This window comes from Centruroides vittatus, unplaced genomic scaffold (genome assembly GCF_030686945.1).
Source record: "Centruroides vittatus isolate TY-2023 unplaced genomic scaffold, ASM3068694v2 contig_374, whole genome shotgun sequence".
In the NCBI taxonomy this organism is placed as follows: Eukaryota; Metazoa; Arthropoda; class Arachnida; order Scorpiones; family Buthidae; genus Centruroides; species Centruroides vittatus.
Window position 1 is genome coordinate 704367 of NW_027122196.1, and position 26450 is coordinate 730816.

Sequence of the window (26450 nt, forward strand, 5' to 3'; positions counted from 1 at the left end):
GATTTCATAATCGAGCCGCTTCTCCTACTCTGTTATCGAGTTAATAAACACTAAAGTATACGTTTCGTTACTCCCCTTTGTGTATAAAATGAAAAAAAATACAGACAATAATTATAAATTTGAGTTCGTTGCTTCATTATTTGCTATCGAAAAGTCCTTGAAGGAAGGAAGAGGATGGTTATATGTTTGATTGGACATGACCATTTGAAGGTCTTCTATCCATTCATTGTATGGGACGATACATTCCGTATAACAGGAAAAAAATAGAATTTAACGGAATTAGCAGCATGATTTTGATATTTTCCTCAATTATAGTTAGTAAACAAACAGAAATGATATCCAAAACGGTAATTGTTGGATAACTCGAGTCGACCTTGATGACTTCATTAAAGCAGTTGAGGTCAAGGTGCTCGAGCCCTGTGACACGCGTGATGTCCAATATGAGTTTGTACATTAACACGCGTATTGTCTAAATAATTTGATTAAATTGTAATATTTTAAAATAAACATTAGAGAACAACAGAGAAATAACTGTTTATTTGTTCAAAACAGAAGCACTTTGCAACGGATCTTTTGTGGCACCCATACTTTTTATCTCGAAGTGCGGAGGGATGTATATTAATACCGCACTTAATAAACGAATGATATTTATTTTTTATTATCATTAACTCGTAACAGGACTTATTTACTTTGAGTTGGCACCAGATTTGCAGAGAAGAATACTCTCAAAGTTACTCTGTAACATTTTACGTGACGAAAGGGGGAAGAATCTCACTTTCATCTAATCCATATACATCATTACGAAAATAAGAAGTCAGTTTTTTTTATTTTTATATATTTCACATGATGGTTTTCGGATTGGTAGAGGCGACTGAAGGCACCACGGGACCAGACGTATAATTTTTATTTCATTTATTTATTTATTTATTTATTTATTTTCCTGAAAGTCCCTCAAAGTCTATCGGATGTGTCGAAAGAAACAAAGATAAAGAAGATAAAAAGGACTGTTTTTCCACACCACAGTCTTAAAACACAATCCGGATAGCTTTTGGTTCCCTCGATGCCAGGGTTCAAGTAGCTGGAATGGAGTGACTTAATATGCAAGAGACTCTTTCGCCTCAGAGATGACCCAAATCCAAAGCGTGATGAAGTGCAGCCAAATCCGAATGGCTGCTGACTCGCCAAAAAGGAAAGTTCATCTGAAAATTTAAATTTAAAAATTAGAAAAATATATCTTAAAATTAAAAATAAAAAAATAAAAAAATGCTCGAAAATTTACACCATTTTTCTTATGCTGGGAAGTGATTACCGCGGTAAGATGATCTTGTCCACTCTTGGAATGCATGAAGGTTATTTGCCAGGGTCAAGTACGTCACCCGGAAGATCAAGCAATAATAAATAGGAGGAAACATTTTAGTCTTTTGTTTCTCTTTATTCGCGTGATCGAGTCACTTTCCTACGGAGGTGGACAGTCACGCGACGTCATCAATTTGTTCAACGTCACACGAGCGAGGTATTCAACTCTTTTAAAACGTATCGGAACAGTTAAATCTAAAATGCGATGATGTATTATTTATAAAATGAATTATTAAGGTTCGCTGTTTAACTGGAGCGCATATTGTTCGCTTGCATTTACGAAACGATGTCATAGTTGACCCTGAGTCGTTAGGTATTTTATATGTTACAAGGACAGCTATGGGAAAGTGCAGGACAGAATATTGTAAAACGACAAGGACAGGTGGATTGGCCTTGACCCTTAAACTCGGCATCTTCTTTACACTTCTTGGCACGCGGAAGGCATGATGAATCTGTCGAAAAGTTGTTTTAAGATCGGATTTCAACTGGTTTCTTTGATACCAAAATTCGAGGAAACACCATCAAGCAGTTGATTCAATTACGTAATTAAAAATAATTGGTTTAGTATTTAAGAATGCTGTCAAAGGGGTAGAGAAACGGAAAATGTTCGTGATATAAAATAATACTTAATCCACTTCGGTTGAAAGCAAAGAAAGCGAACGAATAAGTAAACTGGGGCAACAGATCTTCTCCCTCCCATCCCTGTGAATCGGGTCAAGGTGGGCTGCAACTGATTCGAGAATGGTCACGATCTTTCTTGTATTCTGGCAAACCACATAATATACACGAAAAATGGAAAGCCCATTCGATATAGCACCGAGACGTTAAATGCGGGGTTAAAGGTCTTTGGGTTTTTTTATCGATACTTTCCAGTTTTCTACCAAAACTAGTGTGAATTTTTTTTACTTACTTGCTTAGCTGCCAGTTCTTCGTCTCTCCCATCGCCTATCACCACGTAGGTGCATTTTCTACCGAATCTGGTTACTATCCTCTCGAAACAACTTTCTTTGCCTGAATTTAAATATTAAAAATTATTCTTGATAATTGTTTAAATGGATAATGAAGAACGGAGGTAGAATATTACCGATTTTAGTGGCGCTGTAGACGTTTTCAACGTGGAGCACACCAGCCATGCCGTATAGCAACACCTTCGCTAGTGCAGGAACCAGCTGAGTGGTTGTTACCAAAACATTGACGCAATTTGACCTAATGTAAGAAATAAATTAGGCATTTTTATAAATAAAAATTAATTTGTACAAGCAAAATTTATACCTGGAATGAATGAGGGAGAGACATTTTAGTGCTAGAGTTTGCCAGTTGTCGGTAAGCGTTTCGATTTCTGAACGTAATTGCAACCACTGTTCCCGTTTCGGTCCCAACAAACCTGAGTTGAAACGAGTTATATGAGCCTTAAAAACATTTACAGACACACAGCCTTAAAAACATTTCGAATTTAAAATCTTACCTCCGATGCTGTTGCAGTATTGATTATAAATGTCTTTAATTCGACGATACCGAAAAGCAAGTTTTCTTGTCCAATCCACTCCCCCTCTGACGCCAGTTGCTAAACATAGACTTGCATTATTGGCAGATGCATGAAAGCCGTCAGTTTGGAAATTATAATTGCTAAAATTTCAAGTTAAAATTTAAAAAGTATAAGATTTTTTTATTAAGTTACTAGACGAGATTTAAACCATCTTTAAAAGCAAAAGATTGTCTCAAGTTGTCAATTTCACAACGTTAAAAATTAACATATAACGTAGAAAAATTCATAATATTTACAAGAAAAATACTTTTCAGAATTGTTTACTATGAAAATATTACAAATTTCACAACGTTCAGAAGAAAAAATTTACATAAATTTTGGCTCCTAAATCGCTGGAAGAATCAACTCACCTGAGGTCTTGTCCATTGTCATCCGAAGAGACATCATCAATGTGAACTTGATCGCATTCCTAGAATAATACAGGCAATTTTTAAAATAGTTTTTAATTACACTTCGACTGCACATACCTAAAAATGACATTCACCCAACCGCCCTATCGACCTTTGCCCACTTTTACAGTACAATTTAGATAAATTCTTATCGAATCGATTAATACAAAACCCTGCTCTTAACCAAGAAGATATAAAGAAGTTTTTAGTGTTTATTGCGGAACGAGTGTTTAAAAGTCTTATTGTGAAAGACCCCCTTTTAAAGGTTTCGAAAATCCGAGATAGCAACGAACTAGTCAATGTTTACATATCATTCATCACCCAACACTCTTCAACCACGTTAAAGTTAACCTTGACGTGACTAAAACTCCACCTGTTCTTCTTTTACACGTACAGGAGGGCGTTTTAGTGACACAAATACGTACAAACATATAATTCGGTGGTCGACACGAATATAAATAAGACGATACAAGCAAATTAATACGCTTCCAGGCACATAAATATATTTAAATTGTTCGCATCCTCCTACCAATATACTTAATGACGCGAACAATTAATATCAGTTTTCTTCGCCCCCTTTTCAAATTCGAACAAAGTTTAATGGGGTTCATTTATTGGAATTCGTACTTCTTGAACAGGCGTAACGATTCATTAAAAATCAATTTAATTTTTTCGAAAAATTTCGTTATTAAAATTGTTTAAACGAAATTTGAAATACAGTCGAACCTCACGACAACGGCCACCTCTGCACAGCGGTCGTTTATTTCGAAATTTTCAAAAATCCCTACGAAATAACCTCCAAACAATGGTCAGTAAAATAAAAAATGGTCGTTGTTCAGAGGTTTAACTGTGTGTAAACACAGTTTTGCTGGAAATTTACTCGAAAATTAATTTCCTGGAAATAATTTCCTTCACAAAATCTGAAAATAATTACGAATAAGAAAGAATATTGCATGGTTTCCTTGAATCGTCTTGTTCTGATGATTCAAAAGTTGCATCGAGTGACATGTGAATGCAAACCAGTCATCTTTTAACCATACTAGAAATGTTTGAACCTTACCCTCGATAGTATATGAACAAGTTTATTTTAATATACTCGTTTGACTCGAAGGAAAATTCAGGGTGACCCAAAAATCAATTTAAAGGCCCAATGTTTTGATTTGTGTTTATACTCGAACAATAATTCTTACTTGTACAGAATTGGTGAAAAACGCGATTTAAAAAATCAAACTATTTGAAGACATTAACTTAGGTTTAACCGAGTTTTGGGCTACCCTGCATATTTAAACTTTTGAAAAGACACGATCAAGTTATGCTACTATTAGCTCATCTTACTCGTAAAATATATCTGAATTTCACAATTTAATTAATTAATTTTCTAGAATTTCACTGAAATTCATCAACTGAAATTCATCAATTTAATTAGTTTAGTTCTTAACAAGGAACGAGCTTTGGTTTGGATGAACGCATTGATGGAATAAGGCGAGGTAACACGTGAGCGCCTCCCGGGAAGACTCTCGATGGAAAACTGACCCCAATTTAAGTGTTACAAACCTGAAGAAAACACGGAAAGCTCCACGTGGCCAGCCCATTGGTGAGGATTAAACTCACGACCAGTGTTTGGTGGTTTTATCCACTCGATCACTGGTGGGCGACTTTGATTTGATGATATTCCACATTGAGCAACGAGCAAAGGCACGTTTATGTAGGCTATAAAAACCCTCACAAGAAATCATGCAAATATAAATTTACACATCCACACAGACGTGTATACTTTTAGAAATATAAACAAAATAAAGGCAGACACACAGACCTTTCGCTCAATAATGTATTGCATTATATATATATTTAATATATTCACCTCTAAATCGTTGAAGAAGAAATGAATGTCAGCAAAATTAAATATCATTTCTTCCATTCGTAAACCAAGCGACATAGAAGTGGGACCATCCTAAAAATAAAAATAAATTTAATTAAAAATTAAATTATTATTATATAAAAATTTAAGATTTAAATACGTGGTCTTATAATTTCAATACATTCTAAACGATGGCGCCACCTCTCGGCGTTAAATGAAACTATAGTAGTAGATTCGATTTCGTAGTGATTTATTTGACCCGATATTAGCACTAAATCGAGTGTTGCAATGAATTAAAGTATCTCGAGCAATAAGAATTATATATATATTGACGAGTTCCATACACAAGTTTGAGTTTAAAAGTCAAGTGATTCGGTTATAATTTGTATTTAATAATTCACAGATACTGAAAGGTTTTCTAATTAATATTGCCAGGGAAACCGTTTTAAAATATTTATTGCGAGTAACGTTAAGTAGGAGAGCGCTATATCGAGGTTTGACTTATCAAAGTGTAGAAGGAAAAAAAAGCATTAAAGAAAATGCAAAAATGGGAAATTTTACTATTAAAAAGCACTTAAATTAAATTATTCTAAAATTTATTCTTAATTAATTCAGTTATTTACGAAAATACAGATTGATTTTACAAATTTCCTACGCTGTATATAGTTACAAAAGTGGCAGTATGTACTGTACAATACATGCATATCTGTATGTATACAACAAGCTTAAACCTAGACATGTATGTATATACATGAAAAGGTTTAAGCTTGATGTGACTAAGTTAGTACACATAAGAGACCTTCTCTTCCACTGAATATTAATGAATTTAAACCCTAAACTGAAAGGTCGAGGCTTTAAACCGTGAGCTAAGGCATGAGGGCTTACGCTAACTAACCTATTGTTACTATACACTGTATGGCCCTAAGTTATTATAATAGGTACTTCTTTCCAATAAAAACTGCTAAATTTAAAAGCTCGAAGCTGTATAACTATAAGCTAAAAGTGAGGCCCTAAGTTTACAGTAACCTTAGGACGTGAGACCCTTAGCTGTAGCGTGTTCAGTTTGCGTATAAGTAGGCTTTGCGTAGGTCTTACATATATATTTTTTAGCTTAATTTTTTGAATTTTGCTTATAAATTTCAGTAATTTGTGAAATTTAAAATTACTTTCAGCTCTTAATTTTATTACATTTTAGTTTTCTTTGAAAATAAAAGAAGAGGGATGCTTGAATAAGATTACAATAAGAGCTGTAAAATTTACATTAATATCAAAATATTTACACATTAATCGTGGTAAATTTACTGTTCAAATTATAAAATATTATTGAATAATTGTTGAATATTTTAAAATAAGTAAATAAATAAAAATGTGGTTACTTGCCCAAGACACGTGTCATCAAGATGTAATTTTATTGCGAAATAAAATTTGAACGAATGAATTAAAAAATTTAAAATAACTTTCGTTTTATTAACTTGTTATAAATTTTTAATTAATTCTAAATATAATTATTTATTTAATATTTAAAAATATATACATGGTATCAGGGTTGTATTTTAAGTGTGTATTGGTAAATTAATTTTTCTATCACCAGATGGCGACACCACCACGATGCATACTTACAGCGTTTTTCTAGTGTTTTTATTATTATAGTTTAAAATTATTCTTAAAAATCATTTAAAATTATCATATAATAAATACAGAAACTAAAAATTGTGCTATTTAATTAATTAAACTGTAATTGCAAATGATAGCCATGGCGTGGGCTCTTGAACTCGAACCCGTAAAAAACTGTATTCATTTATTTTCATCAAATAAAATTAATTAAAATAATTAACTTAATATATTTACTTATTATAACATAATTAAGTAGTAATTTTCAATTTTTTCCACCATTTAAAGTAAATTTGGCATATCGAAATAGGCCGGATATGCGGCTTTTGGTATTGCCTGAACCTAACAACTGTATCGCCATCTGGAGCCGAGCATTATCATTAATTTAAGCACGAAAGTGTTTCTTGTTTTGACTTTCAATTCGGAAATAAACTTCGCGACATGGCCAACTTTATAGAACATTGAAGGTTAGCATTGACAGACACACTCCCTTGACCTCTGTAAAGTGGGGTGAGTGTCAGCCAACACGACGAGGACAGTTTACAAGTAAATAAAGAAAGAGAGAGAGGGGAAAAAAGCAGAAGACTCAGGCTGGAGATTGATGATCCTGGGTTTTGGAAATCACGTGATTCTCTTGGTTTCTCTGTGGCATTCGTCAGTGTGTGTTACTTTGTAAAAATAAAATAAAATAAAATAAAATTGCCTGTAGTTTGTACCGCATAGGACGAAATGTTTCATTTTAGTTTCAACGTGTTTACTGGTTCAGTCCAGTAAATACTCTTGACATCGACGACCCTAGCAAGCATCTGCGGTTTGTTGTCTCGATGACGTGGTCAATGGGTTGAGAGGGTAGAAAAGTTGAAAAACTGTTTATCGCTTTCCTCCACGGAAAAAGAGTAGTTACACTCAACCACTATACAAAAAAATTATTGTTAGTCATCTGCTTGGTTGCGCGGTTATCATAATATAGCTTTTGTGTAGTTAGCATGAACAATTAGTCAGAATTGTTTCATAAAAACTACCCCGTTCCGCAAAGATATTTTAAATTAATAAGCAGACTTTAATTTTAAAAAATTATATTACTTGTACTTTAAAGTGTCATTCAACTAGATTAATTATAATTTTAAATTTCATTATTATTTATCTTTTTTTTTAAATACAAAGATTCATTATCATTTAACAGAAGAAATTAACGAATTAAATAATCGCTTACATTTTACGCAACAATTTAAATTTCAAAAACCGTTTTTTTTTTTTTTAAATTTGAATTTTAAAATAACGGTTACTAAATAAATTAACCGTTATTTCGAATAATTATTAACGGATGTGGTAACAATTTGAATCACTTTTATCCTGTTAATGTGTAAATCCGATTATTGTTCATCTTTAAAATATGCTTCTATTGGGATTTTTTTTTTAATACATAAAATTTATTGTGTAGTTAAATTGATTCATTGATTCATTTCTAAAATTCCTGGAACTTAAAAAGCAGTAAAATTTATCTTTTGAATGCCAAGAATGAAGCGCGAAGAAGGGAATCGAATTTTTGTAAGAGCTAATCTGTTAAAGACTTACCTTGCAGTATCTGTTAGCGTATGTTCCTGTCAGAAGCGAATGAAACACGATAATAGTTTCATCTAAATCCCAAATGAATACCCTTTCTAATTTATTTTCGGGATCAGGAGAAGGATTATTTTGTTTCCTGCCTCTTCCACGAACACAGCGATTACCTGATTCAACATTTATATACATATTTTAACACGTTTTGTTATCTACAAAATGCTTTTATTTTTTATTAAAAGAAAGGAGTGAATATTCAATAATTTACTTTTCTTTGTAGATCCATTAGTCACTTCCATTTTCAGAGGTGGAGACGGGCTCGTACTCACTTGGTTATAATGCGGGCTATCTGCAGAATCGAACGATTTGTATCATCAATGGTACTAAACCATTAGTACAGCAGCACTTACCTGTTACTGAATCACTGATGGGAACATTTAATTGTGTCAATTGGTAGCTGGATGTAGTAGCAACTTGGGGTGCTTCTACAACTCCAACGGGTGATGTGTTGTTGACTGAATAGGTATTATAACCTTGCGCCGCATAGTAAGGATATCCCGTTTGACTGAACGTGCTGTATGAATTATAATCGAATCCCTGCGTATAGAAACCAGGTTTTAACAAGAAGGTTTACAAATTTCTGACTGGTTAAAGCTGTGCTTGATATACAAACCTGTGTCGAAGCGAAGGCCTGAGGGTTAGAAGGACTACTTCCATATGTTGTTCCTGGATACGTATTGGCTACGAAAATAAATAATTATAACAGTTCTAAATGTAATAATCAGTGTATAGTTCATTTAAATCGTGTAAATTATATTATTTTACAGAAAATTACGGTAAAGTAACATAGAAAATGAATGAAACTCACTGAAACTGTAATGGGATTGTCCGGATTGGAGACCATTTCCAGTCGGGAAAGCAGAACTATAAGGGTTGTGGTATGTTTGTGTTAAATTATTTCCATTCTCTTTGGTCTGAGGGGACAACGATCTCGAAACTAATTGAAAAAGTAAATAAAGAAATGAAACTAAACGAATTGATAATTTATTTTCTTTTAATGCACTCCTCACGCCACTACAAATGCTGTCTTCTACTATACAGGCCTACTCTATAATTGTACAAGGATTTTTCAAGTACAGATAAGTTTATCGTTTATCTAAGCTAATTGGTTGAAAGTTTCTTTAATTGTATTTAATTTTAATTAACTTCCAGTAGCAAATAACTTATCGTGTTAATCGAGATAACTTTTTACTACGTCTCTAATGAAAACAATTAAGCACCTTCCCTCTATTTTCAATTACAATTAAAGCATTATTGTACCTTTTTTCTGCATTTTTTAACGAATTCTAATTTCCGGATGAGTTTCTTAATTGCTAATTAAGTGAAATTCACTTAGTTCATTTATATTTTTGACGTTTAAAGAAGTAAATGGTCTGTTCTTTGTTAGGATCTTTCAATAGAAAAAAATGTTAAAATGTTTAAAAAATTTATTTTATTTTCTTTTCAAAATAAAAATATTAATTTAGAATATTTTATACATTAATTTAAATTCAATTTTGATATAGAATCCTCGAGTTTTTAAAATTAAATTTAGCGATAAAACCTTTATGATCGTCACGTAAGTAATGCTCTCTTTCAATGGAGTGTATCTGAATTTATCCGGATTTTATGTAAATATATCTTTAAAAAATTATAATTTAATAAGTTAAATATTTATATAAATAATTTTTAATGATGATAAATTAAATATATTTAGTTTAAAGTAAAAATTAAGTATGCATGCTGCATATTTCTCCATAAACATCGATGACCATTATGATCATCTTTATATTAAAAAAAAAAAAAACTTGCAATGTGTTTGCTTAATTTTTATTTTAAATAATATATATTTAATTATTTAAATATTTAACTTATAAAAGCTTAATTTAATAGCGATATATTAACACATTCTTTCAAATTTCAGGTACAGTACACTTCATGGAAGTAGTGCAACACTTATCGATAATTCCCGTGTATATTAACAATATTTTTATCTTTTAAATGTTTTAATATTAAAAAATATTTGTGATTAAACTTAAAAAATGAAAATTTTATGTAATTTTTATGAAAAAATTTTTAAAATATTGAGCAGTTTTTAGAAGATTCTATAGGGTGTAGGCCTATTAAAACGTAGATAAACATCAGAAACTATAAATATAATTTATTATTAAATTTAGAAATTTGTTACAAAACGCTTAAATTTATGACATTATTTTAATATTTATGTTATTTTCAAGTTTAATATTTAATGTTTTAAGTGATTAACCTTCGTAATATTTCATTTAATCATCTCTACTTTAAAGTTAATTTAAATATAATTATCTTCGGATTTATTTAATTTAATTGCTTATTTTTTTATCATTTTCGGGTGAAATAAATTATTATTAGTTTAAAAATTGGAATTAAGGAATTATGTAAGCTTAATTAACACGATTTTGTATAATTTTACTATTCAGACTGCAGAATGAAGAGAAAATTAGTGATGATTTAACTGAAAATGATGTATTTTTTATGCGAATTAATGGTGATAAATAATAGAAGAGTGATTAAAATTTATTTATTTTAATAATTTCTTACATAAAACGTAATTTTTTCAGCAATTTATAGAGATATATTCACTCATTTTACCACTTTTCTGTGGTATCAAATTGCAGCCATTCGCTAAAATAATTTGGTGTTTCTGCATAAGTACAACCCCCTAAAAACATTATTTTATAAAAGGGGATGTACCGACGATTCAAGCGTGAAGAAATGTAACTATTTAAGATCGAATAAGTAACGTTACGATTGGTTACTGCCCACAATAAACGAGTCACTAAGCCAATTACTAAACAGTAAACACGCTGGATGATTTTTAAATTGATTTCCACTTACCTGGGATGGGATGCGTTTGAGGAAGGATGCCGTAATGTGACGCTTGACTGGTCTGGTTGCCATAGTAACCCGAAGTGGCCGACAAAGAATAACTAGGTGATTGGGTCGGTAATAATGGATAAGCTTGCATAGGGCTGTAAAGGTAAACGCCATAGATTGAAAAATGTCCCAGTTGATAGATGGATCCATTATAAGAAAAGAAATTAAATACACTTATTGTTCTCCAGCGTGTTAAAGGTATCTTTAATATACTAGAAAAGGATATATTTAATTGTCGTTCGCAGCTGTTACGCGCTTGTCAAGTTACGAGGGTTTGGTATGTTTGACAACGTCTACAAATCTTTAATGTTTGTACGCTCTCCCCTAGGGAAAATTGAGGTTTTTGATGCGAATGGAACCATCGAAATTTAAAAATTGGTTACTATTAATCACTTGACACATTTTAAAAGTCGAATTTTACGAGTCGACAAATATATTAAGCAGATAAAAAAGTATGTGGCATGGTCAGAGACGAGGAAAAAAAGGAAGGAAAGGGGAGATAACGTTAGCTTGTGGATAACTTTATAAATTATGTCATTGTTTTAAAGGATAGATGTGTCAAAGTATCAAAGAATGAAAGCTATCTATCATTTCTAAGAATTCATAAAAAAAGAATTTGTAAGTTATAAAAGAAATGAGATGAAATTTTCGATCATAAGACAACAATCGCTCCATTGATAACAGCCAGTGTGGCCTCTTATATGAGGTTCTAGTCCATCTGCAGATGGTCGCCGTCACAAATAACTCTTTTTAAACGTTTTAAAATTAAATTAGACACCCGATATCGCATTAATGAATTTTAATCTATCTTATATTTTGTTATAAATAAATTATAAACAGCGTAACAGGTACGACTCCTGTAAGCAACGTCGCTACATTCATCCGCCATTTTCTTCATTTTAAAGCTAATTTTATAAAATTTTTGTTATAGAATCTTCTTAAAACATTGTATTATAGCTTGTAAAATATAAATTTATTATATTTTTATCTTTATTCGTTATAAATATCGGCCCTCGTTACGGTTTCTCTGAGCGTAGACCTTCATCATATTTTTTTTTTTTTTTAATTAGAAACAAATGATAATTAGGGAAATTATTTAATTTATTTTTAAAAATAAACTATTTTATTTATTTAAAATATCAAATTTTTATTTAGGTAATAAATATATAAAATATATTTATCAATAATTTCTGCTACGATTTCTAGGAAAATTAATGCGATTCTACGTCTTAAATTTGGACTTAATTATAAAACTCCGAGCTTAAAATTATTTTTATTTCAGGACATTTTATGTAAAATTAATTATAATTTTATTATTTTTAAAAAATTTCATCTTAATTCCATGAAAAATATCCATTTGATGCGTCAAAGATAAATAAAAATAATGTGTTTGTTTAGGATTTATCGCTTGAATTTCGAATATTTTAACGTGAATTTCGAATAATAAATAAGTTAAAAAATCATATTTAATTATTCTAATTATATTTTCATCACTTAAATTAATCGTCATTATCATGAAATTAATTAAACAAGTTTAATTAATTATAAAACTGATTTTTTCACTCGGCTCATTCGCTTGAATTTTAACTAAAAATATATATTTTTTTTAAATCAGCTTCTAGAAGTAAAATTAGATATGAACATATTAAAATATCCTTTCAAGTAATTTTATAAGCATGAAGAAGGTCTACAGGGCCAATTTTTGATCTTTAAACAACGAGGATGAGTTACAAACATATCAAATTATCATGCAGACAACAGAAGGAATTCTATATAATTCTGCTTAAAAATCTTAATATAAAGCGTTAATTTATTGTTTTAAAAATATAGAAAATTGTAATTTAATCGGTTTGTATTTTTAAAATAATTTTAATCTTTATATATTGTGGTTAGAAAGGGATTTAAATCATCCCTATGATGCGTATAGCATTAATCATGTAGAATGAGTCACTATATCCAGGCTAGATTTAGAGCTATATATAAAAGGCCCTCCCCATTTGTTAAGTAATAAGTCTAAAGACACGTAGCCTTATATAGTGAGGCCCTAAACCGCTTTCCTTCTCCTCCGTTAAGTAGTAATAAGTCTAAAAATCTCCAGACCCTAGTTTATAGCATTATACTAAAGGCCCCAAATTCTCGAGAACACGAGGCTATTGTTTATAGCGTCATACAGTGAGGCCCTAAACTGCAGTTTCTGTAGCTTATTCATAAATCTAGTCCTGACTATATAAACATGATTTTAAATCATAATTAAGCATAATTTGTAAAATTAACTTAATTTTATAAAGCTTTAGAACTCCTTAATTGGCCTTTAATTAACATTAAATCTATAAAAATTAACATTAAATGTTCATAAACTCACCTATTATAGTAAGCTGTGTATGGGGATGTATTTTGATAATCCAAAACAGCAGCTTTGGCTGCAGTCAGTTCACCTAGAAAGAAGGGTGGAAAAACCATTTTAAAACATTAAATAATCAGCATTTCGATTAATTTTCAGGGTTTCTTGGATTTTATTTATAAATTAAGTCCAAATTTCTCCCGAAAATTCTTAATTTATCATCTGTTATGCGTATATAAAATAGTTAACAGCTAACACCAAAATGCCACGAGGAGTAATGATTTACAGCATGAAAACTCTAGTAATACGTAAAAATTGGGGCCTACAAAACAGGTTTACACGTAAATTATAGTTTAAACCTACGTATTATAATATAGCTGCCTTTGTTTGCATGATATTTTATAAACTTTTGGCAGGAAGAATGCGTAGGGGGCATCAAAGAGAGAGTTCAGAAAACAATGAAAGTGTTCCACGTTTTGGCTCATAATTCATTAATTTTGGGTCAGTTTAAACGTTTGGCAAACATTTTACGTGTTTGCTCTTTCTTAAATAACATAAATTTCATGTATTGTTACTGAAATTTAGTTCAAAAATACACTATAAAGTTACAGCATCACCATCCTCCTCTTTCTCTTCCTCTTCCTCTATGGAAACTGAAAGCATTTATATATAATATATCGAATCATACGAATGAAAATTAATTATAAATAATAGGGCCAATCAGTGAACAACGGCCACTGGCGGGAACATAAAAAGGCTACTGTTCGGAGGTGGCCATTGTTTGAAGTTATTTTGTACGCATTTTTTTTTTTTTTTTTTTTAACACGTTCCTGAGAAAAAGGCCGCTGTTTTAGAGGTGGCCGTTATTGGAGGTTCAAATGTATTTATATACAGCTCCAACTAGAAAAGAACCGTCAGAAGAACCATTTTGTTCGGACCTCTTTCACAAAGAAGGCCCCAATATTTAATCTTTCATACGTAAAAAGAAGATTAATATTCATATATTTTCATGATTTCCAAGAGGGATGAGGCTTAAAATTGTTACGGACCTCATTTCATATCCCACTCTAATTACTGTATTTATAATAATAATAATAATAAATCAAAAATTGTTCTTTTTCTTTTCTTTTTTAAATAATTATATTTAATTTATAATCCGCGCGACTAAAATTAGAAATGATTTTTCTTTAAGTGTTTTCTAGCACCTTTTACAAATGAAAATATAAATTATTTTGCAATCGACTTTTGAAAAATGAATAAGGCTTATCAATACTTTCGTTGTCGCAGAAATTAGGATAAAGAATCTCTCGACCTTTCACGCTCAATGAATTTGTAAATAATATTAATTTACATACACTACACCATTGTAAATGCTTTCATTTTTTAGTCTGTGCCATTTTAAATGTCTTTACTTTCAAATTGTGTCGTTAAGAATACTTCATTTTTGAGGTATTGCATTGTAAACGCCTTAAATTGGGGATATTGCACTTAAATTTGGAAGTGTTGCATTCTTAATTACCTTAAATTTTAGGTTACATTATTATAAATGCCTTGGTTTTATGACTCTATTACCCTAAATATCTATATTTTTGTAAATATTCTGACATACTCGGGATAATTTAATTATCGAAAAGGCCTTATAAAGAGTGTTTTTACTTTCAAGAGCATAATTTCCGAACAAATTTTTATCACTCGTCGACTTAAAATCCCCTTATTCTCGTCAAAAGCAGGAAGTTTAAAATTGTTGCTCTACACTTAAAATATTAAAGAGGCATACTTAAGATCGTAAGCTGGATATTAATGGCACACGGCTGCACAGCAAAATGCCTTCCATTATCAAAGTAAAAAATCATATTTCTGGTTTTATGGATGACATTGACGAGGGGTATTTCCTGTCGTGAGCTGAAAGTCCCACCAAACAACCCGTCAATAACGATAAATGAGTGAAACAAAAGGGGTGGTCCCCGACCCTGCTTCTACTTCATCAATCGGCCGTCAGGGGGTACACTACGCGAACAACGCCCTCTGCTCACCCCCACAACAGTTCCTGTTCTTAAGGACAGTAAGTCCGTAGAAAGATGCAAAATCGGCTCCAGAAACTTGTCTGATTTATCTCTCCTTTCAGCTATTTTTTTTTTTAAACTTTAACAAAGGTTAAAAAGAAAAAAAATAAGATAAAGATTTACCTGCGAATGTCGGCAGGACTTCGGAATTGGAATAAAAGTTGTTTATCTGATCAATATCTGAACTGCCGGTTCCTTTAACTGTAAACAAAATTCGGAATTTTTGGCACCATTTTAATGAATTTCTTCCACTTAATAACACTAGAATTACTTACTTGGGGAAGCTGTACACATACCCCATGAAGATGGTCCGCTATAAGATGGGGAGTTATTGGTGCTTGCCATAGACCCTAGGCCACCTAAATACATGAAAAACAACGATTTAAAAACCATTAAATTTAAGAAAAATTGGGTATATTTTTCAGTCAGGGTATTACCATTTGTAGCGAGGGTAGGCGTGAGGTCTGGAGACCCTTCGGACAAGGAGGGTGGAGATGATTGACCACTCTCTTCTCCTTGCGACAGATCGGGGCTCGGGCTATCCTGACTGTTAGAACAAACAAGAAAGTACTTCAGCAATTTTACAGATAAACGTTATACTTTTGCGGATTCGCGAATTAAGATACTTTAAAATAAAGATTTTATTGTTTGCAATTCGCATTCTTTCACACATACTACGAGCAAATTTGGTATCCGAGAACTGTTTTGAAGGGTGTTTTAACAGCAAACAACGATAAGCGTGTGACAGTGAATTGCATGACATTATATCTGTCCATCGTCTTCTTGAAAGCACACACGCGCTACGAACTATTCCTGTCTTGAAGCTCATTAAGAGCGACATACCCAACTAATGGTTGACTACTGTCAATCTAACCATTGCTCTATTGTAGAAACGCTCATTAAGAAACTGCTTCTATTTTCTATTTAAAAAGGGGGGTCTAAATTGTAATTTCGGCTACAATTTTATTCAAATTTTATGTAGGAAGTGAGCAAAGTGAATCGTTATACGCCCGAAGACCACAGACCATCATTCCTACTCATCTTACATCTAACACTTCCACCGTCATAATTATATCTCAATTTTCTTTTTTTTTTATTATTCGGTGTAGAAAAAGGTTCGAGTGATGTCAACAGATGTTTGGACGCGCAGCCAGCATAAAGACGTAATGGTCAAAGGTCGTTCTCACGCCTTTCATTAATTTCACGGTCACGTTACAAGACCCAAAGACAACAGAGCATTGTTTAGAAACGTTTTAGAAGGTATAAAAAAATTTTGATCCTATAAAAGGGTATTATAACTGTCACTAAATCTTATTTGCTAGTTGACCTTCATGGAAATTTACCATAAAACATGCTGTGAGATGAGAGGAGAGAACGTAGAAATGGGATCATTTTTGAGAAAAATATGACATATTTAATCTATAATCCCATAAAAATGTAAACATCGAAAATAAGACTTTGGCCCTTTATTTTAAGAAAATTTGCCATAAAAATGCGTAAATTTTCGAATCAAGATCCATCGAAAGTGCGTTAAAAGTTATCTTAAACGTTAAGAATTTCGGCTTTATCTCTGTTTTCTCGTAAAGAAATTTAATATTTTTCATAGGAAAAATAAGATATTAAATTATAAATTCCAGCAGATTTTTTGTCTTGTGAAAGTATATTTTAAATATAAAAAAATTAGAATTTAATCCCCTCTTAGCGAGAGAATTTACCATGAAATCCTATAAATTTTGGCCATGAAATCCATTAACTTATGTTGATTGATTTCATGGCAAAACTAAACGTTAAATCAATCAAATTTATCTTTACTTTTTAAGCTAATTTCATGCATAAACGCATATATTTTGAAGTTTTTCTCTTGTAAACATCAAAAGTATTTAATTTTGATCAATCCACGAAGAAATTTTCCATAGAAATCATCTATAGACGGCCCTAATATACAACATATAGTAGGCCCTTCTTCTCCATACAATGATGACAAACGTGGAAACGTAAGGCCCTAAACTACAAACTCATAAATCGAGGCCCTAATGTGCAGCATATTTAAGCTTAAGCTCTACACGATCTTGTAAAAAAGTGTTTTTACGAAAGTAAAAAATGCGAATTGATATAAATTTCTAAGAAAATTTTCTGTAGAAACATTGGAAATTTGAACTTTGAAAGTTAGTCGAAATTTTATAAAATAGAAAAGAAAAAAGCGTCCAGAAATAAAAATAAAACCTCCTACAATGGGGTATATTCTTAAGCTTACAAAAGAACGATTACGCAGCATATATTTTGAAAAAGTTTTTTTTCTTTTTTTTTCTTTTTTCGTAAATACTAAAGTGCAGCAATTTTCTTAACAAAGTCATTTAAACTGGCATATAGCCCAGAAAAAGAAAATTAATGGTATTTTTGGATGCACATTGTCACCTAATTGTTATTTGCATTTTCAGACATTCATAAGACATATGAATCTTTCCGATCGAAATATTCATTTTTAAAATATTATTGCCCATTAATTCATTAAAAATCTTATTATTTTACATTCCTAAGAATCTCTATTTTCAATTTTTTAGCATAAATTTCCATAAAATTTAACATTTTATGGTAAAATTTCAACAGACATCGCAAGACATGAATGTTTATAATGAAAATGTCCGTTTTTAAATTACTTTTACCCATTAAATCATTAAAAACCTTATTATTTTATATTCTTAAGAATTTCTAATTTCAATACTTTAGCATAAATTTCCATAAAATTTAACATTTTATGGTAAAATTTCAACAGATCTCTCGTACTCATAACTATAAAACTGCTGTGGGTGGATTCTGTAAGATCACTTTAAAACCTGTTAAATGGATTTAAAAGTTATTAAATTGTGTTTAGAAACATTTTTAAAGCTTAAATAAATAAATATTAATTATTTTAAATAAAAATATCTTTTAATTGAATATATAATTTATCGTTTTTGAATGGATTCCTAACTGCAATGTAGGCTAGCCTATGGTAACTTTCAATTAGGTCTTATAAGTTGTTAACGCTTTTATGGTTATAAATACAGTTTATAAAGATAAATTAAATGTTTTTTTTAATGTTTCATAATCGAATTTATAAGAATTTTAATAAATTTTAAGCAATATTTACCAATTTTACATGCTACAGTAAATTTATCATGTAGCGTATACATGATTACCTTCATCTATTTTAAGCGCTTTTATAACATTTATTTATAACTTTATTACTATTATTTTTAAAATAAAACTAGACATTTATGTAATAAAATTAGTTTTCCTTATAAAAATCTCTTACATTGTATTTTTTATCTTTAAAATTTCTTCCGAAACTGCGACTTCTCCAACTTCTACCATGAAAATTATGTTTGTTTGTTTATATTAAACGTATTTTTCCTGAACTTTATCTAGTTTAAAGACAAAATTATTGTAGAAATATTAGAAAATTAGTTGAAAAATTTCATGAATTGCTTAATTTTCATTTATTCACTAGTAAGAGGCCGAAACATCGTTATATAACGGTCACATCTATGTTGACTACAATAAAAATTCTATGTTAAACTTGCTCAACATAGCTTAAAAATTCGATTTTCTAACATTTGATTCCCCTAAAGATAAGTTATAACCACATAAAATAACAACCCTAAATTAATTTTTCCAAGTCTAACTCTACCGGAAAGGCGCGTAAAAATAGATAAATAACGTCGACTTTTACGTACAAAATTTAAACATTTAAACACATTTTGATTAGAAGTTTAAGCAAATTATAACAAATTTAATTCATAATTTATGTTTTAAGCTTAAGAGAACAATTCTTTGAACTATTTTTCGGTCAAATTCACAATGTATATTCTTGAAAGTCTCATTGGGATTCGTGACACGTGACATGAAAAAAATGAAATAAATAAAATAAAAAGAACGAAAGAACGATAACAGAATACAGAACACGGTTTATACAGGTCGTATCTATGACATACTTCATGAAGAACATGATTCGAAATGCACTAAAATTATATAGAAGCATACATCCTAATAAGGGATGGCCAGGGGGGTTATACAGTACTATAATTAAAATCCACCCTCTTTAAAGAAATCTACATGAGAACCCTCCTCTATAAATAAAAATAGATATAAAGCAATAGATATTTATAGAATTTTAAAGCAATATTATGCAATTGTTTTTTAAGGAGGGGGATTGGAAAGTTGTTACAAGAAGAGTCAATTTTTAACGATTGTTGTCAGCAAGTTCAAGCATCTCACCGTTTAATGTGGAACGTGGGACGAGATGACGAACATGTGCTGCTGACTGTCAAATCTTAGATATACACTTCTAATATCCCCCCACCTAGTAAATCTAAGAATGATAGGAGTGATAGTGAAGTAATGGGTTGTTTGAACTAATATATTAACAGCACCCCCAAGCGAGTCGATTTTTATCTAAGAAAACTTTAACTCCCCCCCCTTATATTTAGATAGTTAACGCGATAAGAATCAGTTTAATTAATCTAAATTAAGCACATTTTTTTCTATTTAATTACTTAAAGAGGGGGTGCGAATGAAAGAAGACTTCACTCAGTTTCTTCGCTTGATTAGTACTTAAAAACCAGAGTGAACAACTTCCGGTTTTTTATAGTCATTTCTATTCCTCTATCCTCCCACAGAACCATCTGATGGCATGCCAGTTTGGCACTGGACCGTACCAATCGGGGCAGAACTAATGAGTCTGTCCTGAGTTAGTATGGAATCACTCCACTAAGAGCGCTAACAGTAGACAGTAGTGAGTGTGTTTACACGTGTATACGAAGCCGAATCGCTCTCAGGACACCCCAATTTTTGTCGAATTTTAATACAGAAACCCTCCGAGATACCCTGTAATGGGTATCTCGGGGGAGGGAGTTTCTGTTAGCTATGAATGAGCCGTGTTAAAAATATACTCACAGATAACAATCTGTTACAGAGAGCGACTCGTCTTCTAGAATCTAAAATCTTAATGAACACCCCTAAACTGTTTCGTTATTCTCGAATTTTAATGATTAAAATCTGGAATTTGGCTCAGGTTTTGATGTGTGTGTGTGTGTATGTTTTTCTCCCTTGGTTTCTCCCCCTCTCTGGCTTCATTATAAGAGGTTTGTAGGCTGACGAAATGGCTACTTCTTAATCTTTTCTTGGGTGATAAGCGTTATGATGGATTGAATCTCGTCGATTAGGGGTTAACGAAAGATGGAATGGAAATAACTAGCGGCAAAACGATGCAATCAAGAAGTGGAGTTAGGTATTTGCATTGGCACACGTCCAAGTTTTCCATAAACACTCCTCAGCTAGATTAGGGAGTATCCGGTGTCATAAGTCTAGAGTGGAGAGAGAGAGAGTGAGAGAGAGGGAGAGTGTGATTTTTTTCTCTCGTTCTCTTCCGATCGACTCGTGATTTATGGCAAGCAAGATGTCCTGTCAGCGTATTAAAATATTCCATCTACAGATAAAGTCAGTGTGATAGAGATGAGGCCTCCAGTTTCCATTTTGCAACACAGCGAACGCATTTTCTTCCACCCCTTCCTAATCTGAAGCGATGTTAACCTTTCTTTACCCGATTTTGATTGGTTAATGTTATTTTATGTCACTCTAACACGGGGGGAAGTGTCCCGAAGTTAATATTTTGGACGAGTGACAAGAATTTTTTGATACTAGAAACTAACTTGTATATTGCTTAATTGGGTGTATTAAAATCCTATCTATTGCTGTAAATTAGGTTACAATTCGTCTATCAGTGGTTTTTTAGAGAGTGATTCTATAGAAATAATTTTAAAAAATAGAAAAATGGTGTCATTTATAATCCTAGATTATGTGCAGCTTCAAGGTTAAAGTGATAATCTGAAGAATTTCACGCAAAGTAATGTCAGCAGGGGGTACGGAAGAGAAAGAAAGAGTGTACAATTTTACCAGTGATGTGACGTTTGCCAACATTTTCAAGTAAGGTTAGCGAAAACGTAGTTCAACTCATTGGCTTATGCCAAAATGAAAGAACTACACTCTCTTCCATTGAATATAACGGTTACAGAAATATCTACGCTACATTAACGCTTTACTCTACCCTCATTCGTCGCTATTCTCTTTATAAGGACAGTATTATATACTTTATACTGTCTATATTAGTTTATATAAAGTATAACGATATAAAGTATGCTAATTGCAAACAAAGCTAGCAACACGTTTATAATGTTAACTTAGTGCATAGATATGTAGTTACATATCCTTCCATATCGCTGCTGTATAAATACAATAGAACGTATATAAGGGAATACAATAAGCTGTAAGAATTAGGAATATATAATTTAAAGTTATAATTTCATTAAATTCTCTTTAAACATGCATTAAACAGAATTTAACACATACAGGATGCAAGAGCCTAGCCTAATGAATGAATATTAAAGTTATATCGTAACGTTGCACCGTTACGATAAAAGTTACGTTACTTAGATGTGTGCATGTTTTGCACACATCTAAGTAACCTAACTTTCAGAACCTTATTACATTTATAATTCGCTCAATGCAACAAACACGAAGATCCTCCTATAAACTGGGTTCTCCAGATGTTATCTAGACAAAGATCAACAAGATAAACTAGAAATTGTATCGATTTATAGGAGGAATGCTTAGACATTTAGACATATATAATAAATACTTCTTATTCTACTTAATATCTACTCATAATTTCCTTTTTACATATGATAATTTGATTTAAAGACGGGGGAACTAACTAAAAACAATGCGACTTTAAAGCATAGTAAACAAGCGCTAAAACTGGTCCACATATGCGGATCCATTTTACAGATTAAGGGATTAAAAATAGAAACTTTTATAAATTTCTAATTCGTGATTAAGTAAAATTATAAACAAAATAATGAGAAATCCGATCCGAATGCTTTAAACTAATTTCATCGTCGCGTAAAGTAGGGGAGGCTCATTTGAAGTGGGAACCACGCTACTTATTGACGTTAGACTAGACGTATTAAAGGGCATTTTATGTCCATTAATGCAAAAATAGACTTTTTAGTAACAGACTTAGATATGGCCCGAAAATTGACAAGAACTAATAAACCACCAACAGGGGGTCGTGAAGAACGGGAGGATTGATTTCATACACTCTCCTTGCTTTCGGTTATAGTTATCATCTTATCAATCTGACGTAGTTATCTTCAACGGGACCGTCTTGTCATCAACGTTTTTACGTTTGTCAACGCCTTTTCACCTCAACATCTGCGAAGAGTAACTTAGAAAACGTAACAATTTCCATAAGAATTTGGCATAAGAGAGCTGAGAAAATGCACTTAAAATCGATACCAACTGACCACGATCTGTTCCTAGAGTGGTGCATACACACGCTGTCAACAAAATCGGTTCAAGGTTACGTAAACGTTGCTATGGTGACGATTTTAAGGAGGCGCGTGAGTAATGGCCATAAGAGACAAGGGGAGGGTTGTATGGTCAACTATAATACACATACCTTTTGGTACGGACGTCGAACAACGAACGGGATTGTGCAACGAGCGACACAACGAATGCATTCAAGGCTCGAGTTAAAAACTTACTGGACACAACGGGGTAAAGATGGGAAGTTTTGCCTCGCCCCTTTTCCACTCACCGGAAAACCGGTCGAAAAAACTGAACGCGCGTGCTCACCACGTGACGTTACGTCAGTAAGAAATGGACTCCTTTGGAGGCAAATGGGCTAGACCACTGTCCTAATCGGCTCGAAGGGTAGGCATTCAATTTTCTAACCGGTTTTACAGTGCAGAGGGTGAACGTCCTACTGTCGTTGGGTGGGGAACAAAAGAGGACAAAAACCCGAGTAGCCACCCCACCCACCACCTCCCACAGGTTGAGTTGGGAAGGATTAAAAGACAGCTTCTGGTACGGCAGCGGATCTCACGGGCGGTGTGGGTGGACCTCTATCTACTGGTATATGGATGAACCGATAGAGTAGTTCCATTTTATGACCTCCATTTGTCTTAACTGAATCGAGTGTGAAAGCGGAAATGCTCCTAATTTGCCAAGGGACGCGTCTTCCTCCAACGAAAGCGCCAAGACATTGGTGAAACGAGACGGGTGACGTTCCTTAATAACAAATGCGATCTGCAATATCTACTAAGCTGAGATTAACCTGTAAGAGTATTGTTTGCTAAGTAAGCGCAGATCAAATCTTAGATTTAAGGCAAACAATAGCTCTTTGTTTGCATTAATTTATTGTGAATCCATGTTTTTGTTTGTTTATTTTTTTAGCATTTTATCGAAAGATTTCGTGTGAAATTTCTACAGAAACAAGATGAAGTGATTCAACAGGCTGAGATCTTCATCTACAGACGAATGATTTAACAGATTACTCTCGTGATTGAAGGATTTGATAGAGGATTTTCTTATCTAACACACGGTTGATCCCGATTATCCGGAATAATTGCAGATATTTTCTTTAAGTTTAACCTTAAAAAACCTGCTTTTAAATACGCGGTTATTCGTGTCTTTCTTTGCTTCGAGGCGATCAATAATCGATTATCCGAGGATTAAACTTGGAAAATATTTAATAATTCAGTGTTTATTAGTAAAATTCGATCGTAGAGAGTAATTTAAACGGTTAAGGATCATCAAAACACGCTTGTCATTAAGGGGAAAGAAGATTTTTCCACACAACTCGAGTCAACAGGAAATGCCGTACGATCCACTAAACAAATTAGGACATCCATTTACCGTATGTCATTTTTCGTAAGTTGATAGGGCTCACCCCTACGTCCCACATAAAATTTGACCAGTGTGTAATTATGCCTAACCGTCTCTTAATTAAGCTTAACAGAGTAGGCCAAGATGCAGGTGTGTATGTATGTGAGTTTGTATGAGTATACGAGAGGAGGGTAAATCAAGATACAAAAAAAAACCACCAACCAACCCAACCCGTCCCCTGGCAAGCTCACCAGATGAACGTGACATGTTGGAATGTTGTAATTAAACGTCACATCACATTCGCGTGTGATGCACAGAACTAACAGTGACACATGGAGGACAGGAATTTAAAAGTCAGGTGACAGAGTCGTTATGACTGGCTTCTAAGTAGATATGCAAATAGCTTGAATATTCGAGCTCACAAGAAGAATGACCTTCTTTATTCTAATTCACTAAATGCTATTTAATATAATTAAAAAGATTTTTCGGAAATTCGCCAAAATTCTTTCATTTAGTCTGAAGTAACTTCGAGCGCTGCAATACGGGAATTTCAGGAGGAAGAAAAAAAGACCACTTCTACAGCTACTCCCATTTATATTTTCTCTTGAATTTATTCAGAAATTATGAATATTCTTTCATAAATTTACTCTTAAAATTGCATTTCACTTACAGTTCTTGCACTTAAAGTATCCTGCTGTTAAGTGATGAAAAGAAAAACGAAATTATTCTAGAATGAAGTAATTTATGGGCATTTGGTATGAAGGCAATCAAGGTTTTTTCTTCGTTTATCTTTGAAAACAAATGACAAATTATGTGTCTGACCTCTTTGTTTATATACTAAACTCATAAATATATTAAAGATATAAGCGATATATGCAATATTTTGGGCATTCTTTCAACTAAAACTTGCATAAATTACGTATTAATGCTTATAACTGCGTGTTATAAATTAATAAGTTGTAAGTTATCCCGTTAATGCATACCATAGACTTTATATTTTACATCACACAGTATAATTTACATACTTGCATAATTGATTTGCATACTAAGTAGGTTATACTGAACTTACATAACATGCTATACATACTGTGTATAGAGATGTAGGCCTACAGATGTTATGCATAGCCTACGTACTATAATATACATACTTTCAGTACTATATAAGTTATATTGAATTAACTTAACGTGTTGTACGTGTATATATATATAATATATAGACTTTATTTTGTATGCCACAACGTAATTTATTTATTTACTAAAAAAATAAACTATACAAATTATACAGAACTCACGCAGAGTAGGAAGCTGCAATATACGACATTAACTCACTATACTGTATATATTATCTGTAAATGACTTATACAAGTTAAACCTCGATTTAGCGCCACCATTAGTTTGCCTTTGAAATCCGCATGTGGCTCTAAACCGAAGGGCCTCGAACGGAAAGGATTACGTAAAACAATGAGATGTACAAATGTACAGGTTTAAAAGTCATTTGATTTGGCACCCTTTGTAATTTAAAATCGTATATTTGTTGATTCACAGAGGCTGAAGCATTCTCTGTTTATATTCAAACCTCGATATAGCGCCGTCGTACATAGCGCCTATGAATACCCACGATCGAAGATGATACATACCGTTGTACGTATTCATAGGCCCTCTACGAGAGTGGCGCTATATAGGAGGGAGTTATATCGAGGTTCGACTGTATTTACACAAAATATAGTAAAATACAAGCATTTTACGTTTACTCGATTACTAATTAACGTTAATTACGTTTAAGAAAGGCTAATAAAATTGTAATTAAAGCGACAAATATATTAAATTATCGTTCAGAATAGAATAAATTAGTGAAGAAGATGACCCTCTCTTCTCTTCTGAAGCTAAGTGTTTATCAAGAAGAGATGAAAAGCGATGGTAAGCTTGAATGAGGATTTAAAATCAGTGGAATAGAATCAAGGAATAAAACTAGAGAATAAAGAATACGCTAATTAATAAATTGGTATCAAGCTTTGAGGTTATTGGAAATTAAGAAATAAAACCAAAATTAAGGATCTAAATTAGTGAA

At 32.2% G+C, this 26450-nt stretch overlaps 1 protein-coding gene across 1 annotated transcript in view; it reads right to left on the reverse strand.

Moving 5' to 3' along the window:
• Window positions 1-522: 522 nt before the first annotated feature.
• The window catches only part of LOC136975519 (eyes absent homolog 2-like), a 39347-nt gene continuing 13419 nt past the window's right edge, over window positions 523-26450 (reverse strand). The window contains exons 3-19 of the mRNA XM_067270584.1: window positions 16114-16223; window positions 15952-16035; window positions 15800-15877; window positions 13635-13707; window positions 11234-11367; window positions 9189-9317; window positions 8994-9061; window positions 8731-8917; window positions 8589-8669; window positions 8336-8490; window positions 5153-5242; window positions 3253-3311; window positions 2822-2982; window positions 2629-2740; window positions 2441-2562; window positions 2267-2367; window positions 523-1199 (exon numbers count right to left, since the gene is read on the reverse strand). Of these exons, the coding sequence (XP_067126685.1) occupies window positions 1119-1199; window positions 2267-2367; window positions 2441-2562; window positions 2629-2740; window positions 2822-2982; window positions 3253-3311; window positions 5153-5242; window positions 8336-8490; window positions 8589-8669; window positions 8731-8917; window positions 8994-9061; window positions 9189-9317; window positions 11234-11367; window positions 13635-13707; window positions 15800-15877; window positions 15952-16035; window positions 16114-16223 (1825 nt within the window). The 3' untranslated portion in view covers window positions 523-1118. The remainder of the gene's footprint in view (window positions 1200-2266; window positions 2368-2440; window positions 2563-2628; window positions 2741-2821; window positions 2983-3252; window positions 3312-5152; window positions 5243-8335; window positions 8491-8588; window positions 8670-8730; window positions 8918-8993; window positions 9062-9188; window positions 9318-11233; window positions 11368-13634; window positions 13708-15799; window positions 15878-15951; window positions 16036-16113; window positions 16224-26450) is intronic.